The 13,500-nt window shown below is 37.1% G+C and overlaps 1 protein-coding gene across 1 annotated transcript in view; it reads left to right on the top strand.

The window, feature by feature from the left end:
* The window catches only part of ZMAT4 (zinc finger matrin-type 4), a 338,356-nt gene that overhangs the window by 303,807 nt on the left and 21,049 nt on the right, over positions 1-13,500 (top strand). Inside the window, exon 6 of the mRNA XM_039253399.1 lies at positions 1,837-1,933. Coding sequence (XP_039109330.1) covers positions 1,837-1,933 — 97 coding nt within the window. The remainder of the gene's footprint in view (positions 1-1,836; positions 1,934-13,500) is intronic.

The raw sequence follows: 13,500 nt of genomic DNA, 5'->3' as shown, positions 1-13,500 counted from the left end.
TAGCCCCACTGATACACAGTATACACATGGTCTGTGGAAAAGTGTATACCTTTTATTCTGACAAGCTGTAAGAATACAGGCCATGCCCAATCTTGCCACGTTTCTTGCTTTGCCATCAAGGTGGCTAACCAGCCATAGACTCTAGCATTTTGGATCTTGTAGGTGGTGTAAAGAGTCTGGCACATGGCTTCCCAAATGTAAGGAGGCATTTCTCGAACTCTCTAGGGAGTTCCATTGAATTCTTTTCCCATAGGTTTGAGGTGACAGAGAGGGACACCCCCAATTCACATGGATGAGGGTAAGTAAAACTCACAGTTCAATATGTCTCCTTTAGGAAATCCTCTACTTATCTTTTTCCTTTCCACTGTCTTTTTAGACAGGTGGTAGCTGGTCAGCTGGGGATTGGAAACTGGTTCTTGACTATTTTCTTTAGATGTTTTGAACTGGGGTGCCCATACTTCACTTTATTAATATGGGTATAGGGCTTCAACTTCGGGCTTCATCTGGGACATTGGCAATGAGAGTCCCAATTTAACATCTCTTTGAAATCATAATAATAGCTAATTTATGTCGATCACTTGTTATGTACCAGACACTCTTTCATACATGCTTTATCTCACTCCATCCTTCCCAAAAGCCTTTAAGCAAACAGAAATCCAGAGAAGTCAAATAATTTGTGTAAATTTATCAGATTGCAGGTTACAAAATTCTGCTCATACTGTGAATTATTTTCCTTATAGAAAAATAGGAATAGTTTTTCTCCTAGGAAGAAAATGGCATGCACTCATCAGGGGGAAAAAATGCTACAGCTGTTTATAATTCTGGCTCTCATGATAGTAAGACATAGAATTTTGGAGAAAATTAATAACAACTATCACTTGATCATCATTTTAATATATTTTATTCACCTAATTCTTATAACAACCTTGTGATGTGAATGGCTTTTTCTTCATGTTGAGGTCAGGAAGAAATTATGTGACTTCCTCTAGATCATATAACCAGGAATATTTGGAGCCAGGATTTAAATCCAAAATTTCATCTCTTCAAGTTTACTTTTCTCTCTACTCTAATGGGACGTTATAACACAAGGAATATCTTTAATGTGGGTCTCTGAGCTGTGGCAATGTTTAAAGCTTTTTGGTTAAAGCTACTTTCTAATGTGTTTGACTCTAGATGAACCAATATTATAAAGAAGTCAAGGTTTTTACTCGAAAGCAAAGAGTATCTTATTCATCTTGGAATCCCTAGAGCCCAGTCCAAAGTTGATACTTTATTAATGAATGAATCAAATGAATTTAATTAATAAACAAATTAATGAATAACTTTCTTTTAAACTCTTTGGTGGAACGTAAACTTTTATGTAAAATAGGTTATTGTATTTCTCTTGGGTATTTACATTTCATAAGATCATTCTGGAAGAACTCGAATGAAGTCTAAAGCTGAATTTCTGATTCTGCCATTGGAATAGGTTTGAAAGAGTAACTGAGACCGTTTTTCTCTGGAGTCTCAAATTTCATTGGAGAGAGGACAGGTTACCATGTCTCTGTGCTTTAAGGAAAAAGTAGAATGTGTCTTTTGTTTGTGTTACAAAATTTCCAGAAACATTGTATCTCAAAGAAGCATGTTCTACTAATTTTAGTTATCCAGAAAGAGAGCAACCTGCTTATAACTTTTGCTGAGGGATGTGTTGGCTGGGCTCTGGAAGGAGAATTGAAATGTAGGTGGGGTAGACCAGATGACCTCTAATACTCTGTCCTGAACTTTTAGAGATTCCGGGATGCGTTTGGGTAGCTGATGGCAAGGACACAGCTAATCAAGTTTGTCTGTTGTCCACAGGTCTGAGGCGCAATTACAGATGTACCATCTGCAGTGTCTCTCTAAACTCCATAGAACAGTATCATGCCCATCTGAAAGGATCTAAACACCAGACCAAGTAGGTACTTTCATGCTTTCAATCTTCGGGCCTTTTGTATATAATTTATAACATGGTGAAAAAAGGCTAAACATTTTACTTATTTCAAAATAAGTCAATAGAAACGGCATCTCTCTTTATCTCCAAATTTCCCTTGCTTTTTATGTTGAAGCCTCTAGGGTCTACCTAGTACAACTTAAAGCATGGCTTCTTCTTTTTTTGGCACAAGTAATAACAGGCATTATTGTTTGCTTGTTTTCATTCTTAAATTTTTCAAGAACAGTTCAGCATATGTTCACAAATTTCAGGAAACTTTTAGAGATATACTAAGTGTGTTTCTAAATAAACAATTTTATCTGTGTTTGGAGGATGTGCCAGACTTTGGTGTTGTGAAGTAAAATTCTATGATTTTCTTCTACCACTTGACGTTTCTAGATGAATATTGTTGATTAGTATAGAAGCCCAACAAATGCTCTGGTCTATCAAGTCATTCACATGCATAGCTCTTTTCCAATTTAATGGAAGCTCATTCCATTCCCACCCCCCCAAATTCTCATAATCTTAAACCAGAAAAGTCTATCAGGCATAATTTCACCTATAAATTTCACAGTATAAGTATACTGTGCATCTTTTTAACAAACAATGACATTAGCTTTGTAGGTACTTTTAAACTAGCTGCTAGGACTGCTAAGAAAATCTAATAAAATAGGGAGAAAACAAAGAATACCTCAAAAATATGTGAGTGTATTTGTTTTAATTTCTCTCATATTCATTAGCAGAATCATTTAAAAGATTTGACTGTATCAAGGCCTTATGAATAACGAATGATTCATTCAACAAACATTTATTGAACGCCCACTATGTGTCAGACTCCAAAGTGTGCCCCGGGGAAGAAAAGATGAATGAAATTAGGCCTTCCTCTCATGGAGCTCCCCACAAGGCTGAGGAAACAGCCATGGTAAACACAGGGAATATTCTCTAATACCAGAATGTGTACACCCAGAGCCTTGGGTACCCAGGAGGGAACAACCAGGGCAAGTTTGACAGGGACATCGGTGTAGAGCCTGGGCACATAAATAAGTTCATGGTCTGACTTTGTTCACCATCATAATAACCCCACTGCCCAGCATAGCACTTGGCACATACAAAGGGCTTCATAAACATTTTTGATGGAGTGAATGTGTGATTTGAAAAGATGAGTGACAATTTTCCAAGCAGGGGCATAAGGAAAGTGTTTTTCAGGCAAGGACATTTTTTTTTTTTTTGCAAAGATATCATAAAGATATAGGTCACAGAGGTCTGGCATAGATGAGGAAATGTAAGCCTAGAGTTAGTTATGGACTCTCAGTCTTTCCTCAATTGGTGCTGTCTCGTGAGTCAAAGCTGTTTTCATGACTTGTTTACTCTGATCCACCCCAGAGGGTTTTGTCAAGGTAATTCTTCAAATAGATGTTCTCTGATTCATGATGGAGTATCTAGGGCACTTCTATTGATTACTGGACACCTCCACTCCCTCCCCTAATAGTTTACTATGTGTGTCTCTAACTAGTATTTTGTGACAGGCACAGAATGCGGTCTCATCGACATGCCATCTGATAGACACAAAGACACATTACAAGCAGCTGCAACAGTAAATGATAATCTTTTAGAGACATGCATGTATTGCTCTTAACAAATAGAAAATGGCAAACAATAATGACTTTAAGTGACACTAATTAGTAAATAATGCAAATAATATCTCCATCTCTGGGAAAATGTTTATCTCTCTATGTGTACCTAGGCAATTTCATGTGCCAGAATGTGTACTAGGCATTTCCACACCCATCATCTCATTTAATCTCCTTAACTACCTGCAGATAAATGTCTATAACCCATTATTTTACACAAGAAAGCAAAGGCAGAGAGAGGCCAAACTACCTACTGAGCATCAGCTTGCCAACAAATGGCAGAACCGAGACTGAACCTAGCAATCTCCGACTCACGCTCTTGCAGCTCCCATCTCAATGAGCTACCACAGTGAGGACTGCCAATATAGAGTACTAGGATGCTTTCCCCAGTGGCTTTACTAAATACATGTGACTCGAGAGGTGTACATCTCTTGTGCTTCCTTTCCAGTAAACAACACACTTGTCTCTACCTCAGAAGCACAAGACTGTTCTCCTTCTAAAGAGTGACATGAGGGAAATATGAGGGGAATAATTACAAAAGCCCTCTCCCATGTGACTGTTTCATCTGCTGTTGTACCTTATTTGGATATTGCATGTGTGTGTGTGTGCATGTGTGTGTTTATAAGACAGGTTGTTCTGTAAATTTTTTGTAATCCCCTTGTCAGGTGCTCAAGTTTATGCTGACCTCATTAAACAAGGTAGGAGGTCTGCCCTCTGTTGCTAATCTCTGAATGAGTTTGTGGTGAAATGTTGTCACTTCTTACTTAAATATTAGGAAGAATTTATTAGGGAAGCCATCTGAGCCTGGAGATTATACTCTGGTATATTTTTATTGAAAATTTAATTTCTTCAATGGAGTCCTGTTCGTATTTTCTATTTCTTCTTGTATCAGTTTTAATAAGTTATTTTTCAATGAATTTGCCCATTTTATCTACATTTTTAAATGTATCGGCATAAAGTTGTTCATGGTATCTCCTGATTTTATTTTTAATGTCTGTGGGATATTTTTCAATCCTAATATTGTTTGTCTCTTCTTTTTGTTAAATTTTTTGATAATTTTCTTAAAAGTTAATCAGTCTTTCAGTCTCTTGGAGGAGTACATGTCAGGATTTGTTTATTTTGGGGGGTATAACTCTTTTATGCCATTAAAAAATGCTTTTCTTTCTACTTCCTATTTAATTTTTCATTTCCCTCCAGCTTCTTCATAGGAAAGTATAGATTATCCATTTTCAAGTATTTCTTTTTCTTCTAATATATGCATTTAAGGCTCTCAAATATATTCCTCAACAAATGATATAGCTACATTACACAAGTTAATTTTTGTATCCTAGAGGTTTTAATATGTAGTATTTTCATTATTATTTATTTCAACTTATTGTCTGATTTTTACTGTGATTTCTTCTTTTACTTATGGTTATTTATAAGTGCCTTGCTGAAAATCTAATATGTGGAGGATTTTTCTGTTTATATTTTGGGGGACTAATTTGTACTGGATTTACTGGAGTCAGGCAACATATTCCAAATGATTTCAGTCTCCTGAAATTTGGATACACTTGCTCTGTGCTCCAGGCACATGTTCAATATTGCTAAAACTCCATATTCCCTTGAAAAAAAAGGTATCTTTTCCAATAATTGGGTAAGTGGTTCTGTATATCAATTAGGTCAAGTTTTTTTAAGCGTGTTTTTAAATCAAGTTTTTAAATCTTCTATATTACTGATTTTTGTCTGTTTATTATATCCATGAGAAATAGAGGTACTTAAAAAACTTCTGACTATAAATATGGATTTGTCTATGTGTCCTTTTAATTCTACTTCTTTGCTTTATATATTTAAAGGTATACTATTAAATGCTTCCAAATTTAAGATTTTTAAAAAACATTCCTATGGAATTGGCCATTTGGCATCATGAAATGTCCTTTGACTAGTAATACTGTTCTTAAGGTACATTGACCTCAGCTACCCCAATTCTTCAAATCTTCCAAAGCTTTTCCATTAAGTTTTATCCAGCTTTTGTTTTGTTCTCAGGTGGAAGGTTAGTATGATACCAGTTACTCTATCAGAGCTGAAATTGGAAATCAGCCAAATGGTTCTTAACGACTCTAATCTGAGCGATTAAATCAACATAAGTATTAAGGTGTCCGTAATTTTCAAGGTCTTATATTTATATTTTTAGTAATAACTTCTAGAGAGGTGTTCAGATGGGAGATTATTAAATTGTGTAGTGGAAAGAACACTGAATTTTGAGTCCTGGGATTTTATTTCTAGTGCAACTTTGCCACTGACTGACCAGGGGCAGTAAAAATCTTCTTTAGGTCTCACTTGCCTCATAGATAAATGATCAGTGATGTCAAGAACATGACAAGTGCATGTCCACTTTCTACGCCTTCCCCACGATCTTGGTATTCTTCCTCACTACTCCTGAATTCAGCCTTAACATTCTTAACATAGGTCCTCAGTCAAACTTTACCATTTTATTGGAACTAGCAATGTTCTTCCAAAATTATGTCTACCCAGAAGCTCAGAATGTGAACTTTTTTGTAAATAGGGTCTTTGCAGATGTTAAGAATCTCAAGATGAAATCATTCTGGTGTCTTTATTAGAGGAAGAAAGGGATATGGGGGCACAGAGAGAAGAAGGCCACATGAAGGCAGAGGTAGAGATTAGGATTGTTTCTCCCAGCCAAGAAAATCCAGGAGCCAGCAGGGTATGGAAGAGGCAAGGAGGGATTCTCCTCTAGAGCTTTTGGAAGGGGCCGCTGACACCATGATTTCAGACGTATATTCTCTAAAGCTGAGAATAGATTTCCATTGTTTGATGCCACCCATTTTGTGGTACTTTTTTGGGGGGAGCCTTAGGAAGTGAATGCATTGTGAAATGTGCTTGCCTTGTTCCACAAGTATCCTTACAGTTATGGTTTCTAGGCATTTCCTTCCTGTGTCAATGCCAATAATGATAACAACAATGATGGTGATGAATGTGTTGAGGTTGCCACCACTGTTAACTGGAGGAAACTTCTGCACAATTGGGGTATAGCAACAAATTAAAACACTTTGAAAGTGTTATTATATATCATGTGCACAGCATCCCTGTAATTGACCAGATGTTCACATCTGTATTTTTTAGGTTAGAAAATTAAGACTCTGAGAAGTGACTTATCTAAGGCCCCAAAAATAATTGGTTGGCAGACCCAAGGGCAGAAGTCAGGGTATTGGCCATCATTACTTTTACTGTTATAATAATTCTTAATTAATACTATTATTATCATATTGCTCTTTCCTAGTAGTAAAGAGGCTTTTTCTTTTTTGGCAAATGTCATAAATAGCAAAATGGCAGTCAAATTTTGCTCCATTGTTAAATAACAAGAGAAATATTAAGTATCTAATGAGATTAAAGGTTTAGAAATGCAAATGATCACACTGACATATAAAGCAATTGCCTATTAGTAGATTTTTCAGGCTTTCCAGGAGATATAGTCTGTCAATTAGTACAAATGAGTAAAATGAAATTTAAAGGCACATGGGTACATACCATAGACTAATGAACAATTCCCCCATAATGTACTTAAATTTGAGTTTAGGGAACACTTCAAGCCTAAGGACATTATATTACGTAGAAATAATGGATATAAAAGTTGTCATTACTTACTTTGATACTTCAGTTGGTTGGAAATGAGACACAAGTGCCTAAGAGAATAAATCAGACTGACCAAAAGTTAGTAGTAATTTCTAAACGTGCTTCTTCCTTTGAGAAGAAACTTTAAATGGTGATATCCATTGCTTTTGCTACAGTTTTTCCCAACTAGTGTGATCCCTCTGGACAAAGTCGTCATATCATTCATTCTTCTGTTATATTCATTTATTTCTTAAGTGATTGAATGGATATTTAACTTAATTTTCAGAGCTGGAATGTATTAATTTTAAACACGATGGAATTCAGTTCTTACCTTTAGGGTAGCAGTTAGTTATCTGACGAGTATATAATAATAAATAAGATAGTTTTGCAAAGATGCCAACCATCAAAAACCGTCTGTACTTTTAGGGGAGCTTGAGTGGCTTAGCAGTTAAGCCTCTGACTCTTGGTTTCATCTCAGGTCATGATCTCACAGTTCGTGAGTTCAAGCTCCATATTGGGCTGTGTGCCAACATCAAGGAGCCCTCTTGGAATATCTGTCTCCCTGTCTCTCTGCCCCCCTGCCCCCCAGCTTGCTCTCTCTCTCTTAAAAAATTAAACATTAAAAAAATTTTTTTAAAAAGAGCCATCTGTACCTTTAGTGAAATAAAAGTAGTTTAAAACCCCAAGAAATGTTTGGAACCAAGCAAACAAACAAGCAACAAATCAATGCATGGGTGTCTTCAAAGGCTATAGATCTAGATATTTTTGGTGGAATTTTCAATATGGTTTACTGGCATATCCAAGAATTTTAGGAATCAAAAGTGTTGGGACTTTGGTATCATGCTATATTTTTTCAACAGAAAGGTTTTTCCCCCCCCCCAAAAATGCTAGAATATATACGTCATGATTGACATTGTGAGATAGCAGCACACAAGACAGGCGTTAAAATAGAGCTGCCTTTCCTGAGGAGCATTAGGTTATTTCTCTTCAGCTGATAATATTTGTAAATTGTTCATAAAGTCTTGAGATAAAGAGCGAAATCTAGAACCCAAGGCAACTGCATTTTGACTCTGGCTGTGCAAAATGGCTTTTCTAGGAGTAGGACTTACGGACTGTCACCAAGTCGTTATAGCCAAGGGGAATCCTAGGTGCTGTAAATAGGGTGCAGGCTGCAGGCATTAGAGACAAGGAGTGACAGGGCCTGTAGGTCAGAAGGTGTTCTCTCTTTAGCCCTGTTTTTAATAGGCAGAACATTCAAGTTCACTACTGTCAAGAGCCCCCACTTCTTTGAGAAAGGCCTCTGATGAAGCAGAGTTCAACTGCTCAAAAGGAAGAGAAAACAGCCTGTAGAGAGAAGAATTCCAGAGAAGCCAGAGCAAAGCTATACATCTCTCTATATATAGCACCAATGCACAGGCAATCCTAACAGCTCTATTTTTCCAAGTCTCACTTGCATGCTTTTGCTAAATATGCCATACCTAGGGATACATTATAATTATAGTATGTGACTAGATTAGGCCTTTGCAGGCTTGAGAAGAACTAAATGGGGAACACTTTCATTCTTTCATATTATTTCTAGAATTACCAATGGCACCTAATATTATTTAGCTCACTCATTTACTACTCCCATTTTGGGGGGGGGGGCTAATAATCATTAGTTTGTCTTGCTTGAAATTTGTGTGAGTCTTGGCTGTCTCCAGAGTAGTTGTGAGCTGATGATTTAATGTCTTGGACTTAACTGTGAATCCCGTTCAATGCCTCTCATGTTCTTATGCTGCTTCAGTTAGTCCATCCAGGACCAGTCACCAAGGCTTGGTTCCAAAGAGTACAACTGCAGCAAGAAGGAAAAGAAATGGAAGAAGGGTTGTGGACGCCAACAGGCTTGGCCTGGGAGGCACACAGCAGCACCACTTTCTCACACCCTGTGCAGCTTTTCAGGACAAAAAATAATTTTTTAAACCAGTCTGTTGAGACTCAACGTACATACAACAAGATACGTCACTTGTAGAGGTACAGTGGGACAGGTTTTGACACTTGCGTCTACCATGTCACTAGCAGCCCAATCAATGTACAGAACATTTTCATAACCACCAAAAGTTCTCTTGGGCCCCCTTTCCAGCACATATCCCAACCCCCGCACTCCCAGCCAAATACTGATTTCTGTCCCCATAACTTAGTCTTGACTGTCCTGGAACTTAATGGGATAATATTGTAGGTATTCATTTCCATCTGGCTTCTTTGCCTCAGCTCAACATGATGGTTTGGAGATGCACTCACATTATTGCGTGTGTCAGTAGTTCTTTCCTTCTTTGTGTGGTTTCCAACAAATTGTGTCCCCTCACTGAGCTTCATTCAGTGTCTTCATTGAAACATGAGGGGGCTGGAAAATGCGGTAGTCAAAGTCACTGTTATTTCTAACATTCTCTGATTTTATGACTTTGAGGTTAACTTCTTTAACTTTTTAATATTTTTCAGCTGGCTGAAGATTGGCTGTAAACATAATTCTTCCTTAGTGTTTACTTTTCTGTTGCTGGTTGGCCCCAAAGCTGGCCAATCCTTTAAGCATTAGTCCTGTGAGAGGAGAGGTATCCTGGTTGGCCTGTCCTTAAACAAAAGGCAAAGGGGCAAAAGAAGTGGAGTTGGTTGTATAAAAAGATAAGCTTATTTTTAATTTTATTCGAAGGTATGGATACAGAACATAATGTCGGTGCCTTCTTAAGCACACAGGAATAGGTAGGAGGGAATTGGGAAAGTTCTAAGGTAGACCTTGGCCCCTTACCTGAGCAGGTCAGGCCTCTGAACTTGCACTCCTTCTGGGTCTTCTGTAAGTTGCTATAAGCACTTCTCTCACATTTCACCCGAGTTTATTAGAAATGAGAGTCTGTCCATTTGTAAACTATCTTTAGCTGCCATTGACTTTTACTCCAACCAGACTTTCGTAGAATATCGAGCTTTGCCAGCATTTGTCTAATCTCTTAAAGGTTATCCTGGAACGTGAAATGCCAGGGAATTGAATTAAATGAATGAAAGATCTCACTTCATTTAGGTCAATTTTGTTGGGGAAGTGGGGAGAAGAGATGAGATGTAAATGGAAATCTGCCCTTGGTCTCCTTACTGAGTTCAAGCTCTCTATCGCCTCTCTGAAGGGCGGAAGAGAGGATTGAGTAGGGTCCATTTGGCTGTGTTTCCCATAGTATGGATGGAGTAGTGGTGAGTGATTGGACAGATCAGCCTCTCACTCCATTTAATTCAATCCCATGACCAAAATCTATCAAACACCTCATACATGTAGGGTATTAAACAGGCCTCAAGGACAACAGAAGGAGATGCAGTGATAATTAATTATACCTCTTGACATGTTTATAATGTTGAGAAGATGCAAAAAGTAGTCAGGTAATTACAGTTAAGATCAACATAAGATATGGTAAGTATAAGAAGTACAAAATGTTGCTGAATTTCAGAGGAAGAAGTAATTACATCTAGTTGGGGATCATTAGATAAGGCATCATCTGGTTCAGTCCTTACTCTACCATCTACTAACTGTGTTCTTGAGCATGTTACTTAAAGACCTCTCTGTGACTTAGTCTCCGCATTAGGAAAATATAGCAGACTATTTAAAAAACTTACCAAACTGATTGGAGTGGGAATTGAGTTTTAAGAACAACAAAAACAATAGCAAAAAATACTCAAGTGTGTAGACAGTACTTGGCATGAAATTTTTTCTCAATAAGTGTTCAATAAGTTATCATTACATAGTAATGAGATTGCATTTGAAATGTACCTCAAAGAAGGGGTATCTGGATGTTGAGGTAACGTCTAATACTTCTGTTTCAAGTATTTTTTCTGCAAGACTGTCCCAGAATGCTTAATAGCAAGCTCTAGTTTCTTGCCCAAAGCTGGGGCTTTTGGATTCACACACAAGGTCAGATCTACTCAGTGTTGAGAACCCAAATTGACCTTAATCAGATAATTAGATATAAAGAATGATCTGAGAAAACCCTTCAAAGAATGTCCTCATTTTGCATTTCTTATGGTCATTTGCTTTCTTCCTGCTCCAAGTCTTCATTTTATACAATAGTTTCGAGCTTTGATATTCAATTTTCCAACACCAAAAAGGACATTTTCTGAACATCTCCAATTAAATGTGGTCTTTATACCCAGATCCTACTCAGGCTTTCTGCTTCTTCCAGCTCCCTGATAACCAGTTGCATTTTGTCAAACACCTGTAATTAACACATTTTTTTTTCTCCAAAGACCATGGATTATAAACCTTGAAAATAAATAAAATAAATTGAACGATCCTCCTGGCTGAATTTCCCAAAATCATTGTCCTAATATTCTTTGAGACTCCCTGGATAGAGTATCTTTACCATTTTGATTAGAGAGGTTTATTTTTCTTTCCCACTTGGAATTTTTATTTTGCTGTTTATAAAGAGTATTTGTATTCTTTTTTTTCAAACACCTACAGCTCATACTAGAATCTGGCTAATCTCAGCATTAACTGATTAAATTCAACTTTGAGTCACAGCGTTTGATAAATGCCTGATCTTCCAGAATTGGAAGGGTTTTCTCAAAAAACAAATGAACTCTGTGTATAAGGGTGACATCTCTTTAAGAGTTGGCCACTATTATTTAAGTTTTAACTTAATGATAGACATTTTAAAGATATTTGTGTTTCTTTTCTTTGAGTTAATATTATCTGGACCATTCTATATTGTGCTAAGAATAGCCAGATATAGCCAAAATCTGGACCTCAGTCAGAATATAAATTTACATAACCATCATTACAGTCATATATATCTGCCACTCTTAATAGTCTTTAACAGCAAATAGAAAATGCATGGTTTCTATAGCTTTTAGGGTCACAGAAAAATTCCAGTCCATTTCATGCTGAGTAGTCAAATACAAATCAAAATCTATAAAGCTAGCTTTCAGAAATGTTGGTGATATTTCAAGCTCAGGACACAAGTAGTTCAAAGCTCTACCCACAGCCTCTGGTGCTATTATCCTCTCCAGAGATATATGTCTTTTCTCTTCCTTATTTAAGTGCCCTTTCTTCTAAAGACACCTAACAGGCTAACATGTGCACTTTACTCTTTTTGAATTCTAAAACCATCACCACCGAACTTATTTCTGTTCTAACAAAAAGATCTTATAATAACCTTTAAGTAGATGAGTTTCAGACCTCTAATTTTGTTTCCTTGACAATGGATAAAGTTGAAATAATGGAATTCGTTTTCTAACATCTTTTCAGTGCTAAGTGAGATAAACTTACTAATAGGTAAGATTTTCATGGTCAGACAACTTACTAAATTAGAATCTATGTCCCTGAGTATCTATATCAGAAAAGGACACCTTAAGTGTCTGCCATAGATGGGTTTAGCTGGGTGTTCTAACGTTGCTCATTTTAAATCCAGCTTTAAGTCAGCATAATTCTTACTCGGGGCCACTGTGAACTGGGGGTTCTTCAGATTTTTCAGCAGCCTCCATACTTGGATGGTTCGGAAGTCAACTATAGGTATCAATTTCTTCATCTTGGAACCAGATGCCATAATTGTATTATTCCACATTAAGTAGGGGCCTGAAGATAAAAGTATGCCTCCCATGGAAAAGATAGACCAGGTAAAATATAATCGGAGATGCTCACTACAGCCAGGAAATTTAGTGGCCAACATCTATTGTTCCCCTTTAAAAAGTGACAGGAACAAGGTTAGGCTCTCTGACACCAGTATGTCAGGAAAGCATCAGTACAAGGAAAAGGTATGTCAGTGCTTTTCAGTGTATGTATACATTGAAGAGGCATCTTTCATGTCAAATTTAACTCTCAAGAAACCCAGTAGCAGGTAACTAATTAGTCAACCTTTTACAATATGTAAAGGATATTTCTATAGTGAATCTAGAGAGTTCATTCCTGTGGATCGAATTGGTTCAACTCATGATCTGGAGGTTTTCAGTAAGACGACATGTCATGATGAAAGAACGCCAGACCATTCACTGATTAGGTCAAGGGTTTAACAAATAAGTGACCCACTATATGATGAGTTCTAATTCACTTCGTAGAAAATAACAAAGTAATAAGTTCCATTTCCTATCTTTAAAGTGCTAATCATAATTTTTAAATGCCTAAACACTAGGGGTACCTGGGTGGCTCAGTCAGTTAAATGACTAGTTTTGATTTTGGCACAGGTTTGTGAGTTCAAACTGTCCTAGCAACATGGAACTTACCCTGGATTCTCTCTCTCTCTCTCTCTCTCTCTCTCTCTCTCTCTCTCACCACTCCCCAACTAGCACTATCTCTGTCTTTCTCAA

The sequence above is a fragment of the Hyaena hyaena genome, unplaced genomic scaffold (assembly GCF_003009895.1).
Source record: "Hyaena hyaena isolate Hyena2069 unplaced genomic scaffold, ASM300989v1 scaffold_446, whole genome shotgun sequence".
NCBI lineage: Eukaryota > Metazoa > Chordata > Mammalia > Carnivora > Hyaenidae > Hyaena > Hyaena hyaena.
This window is presented reverse-complemented; position numbering and strand designations above follow the sequence as displayed.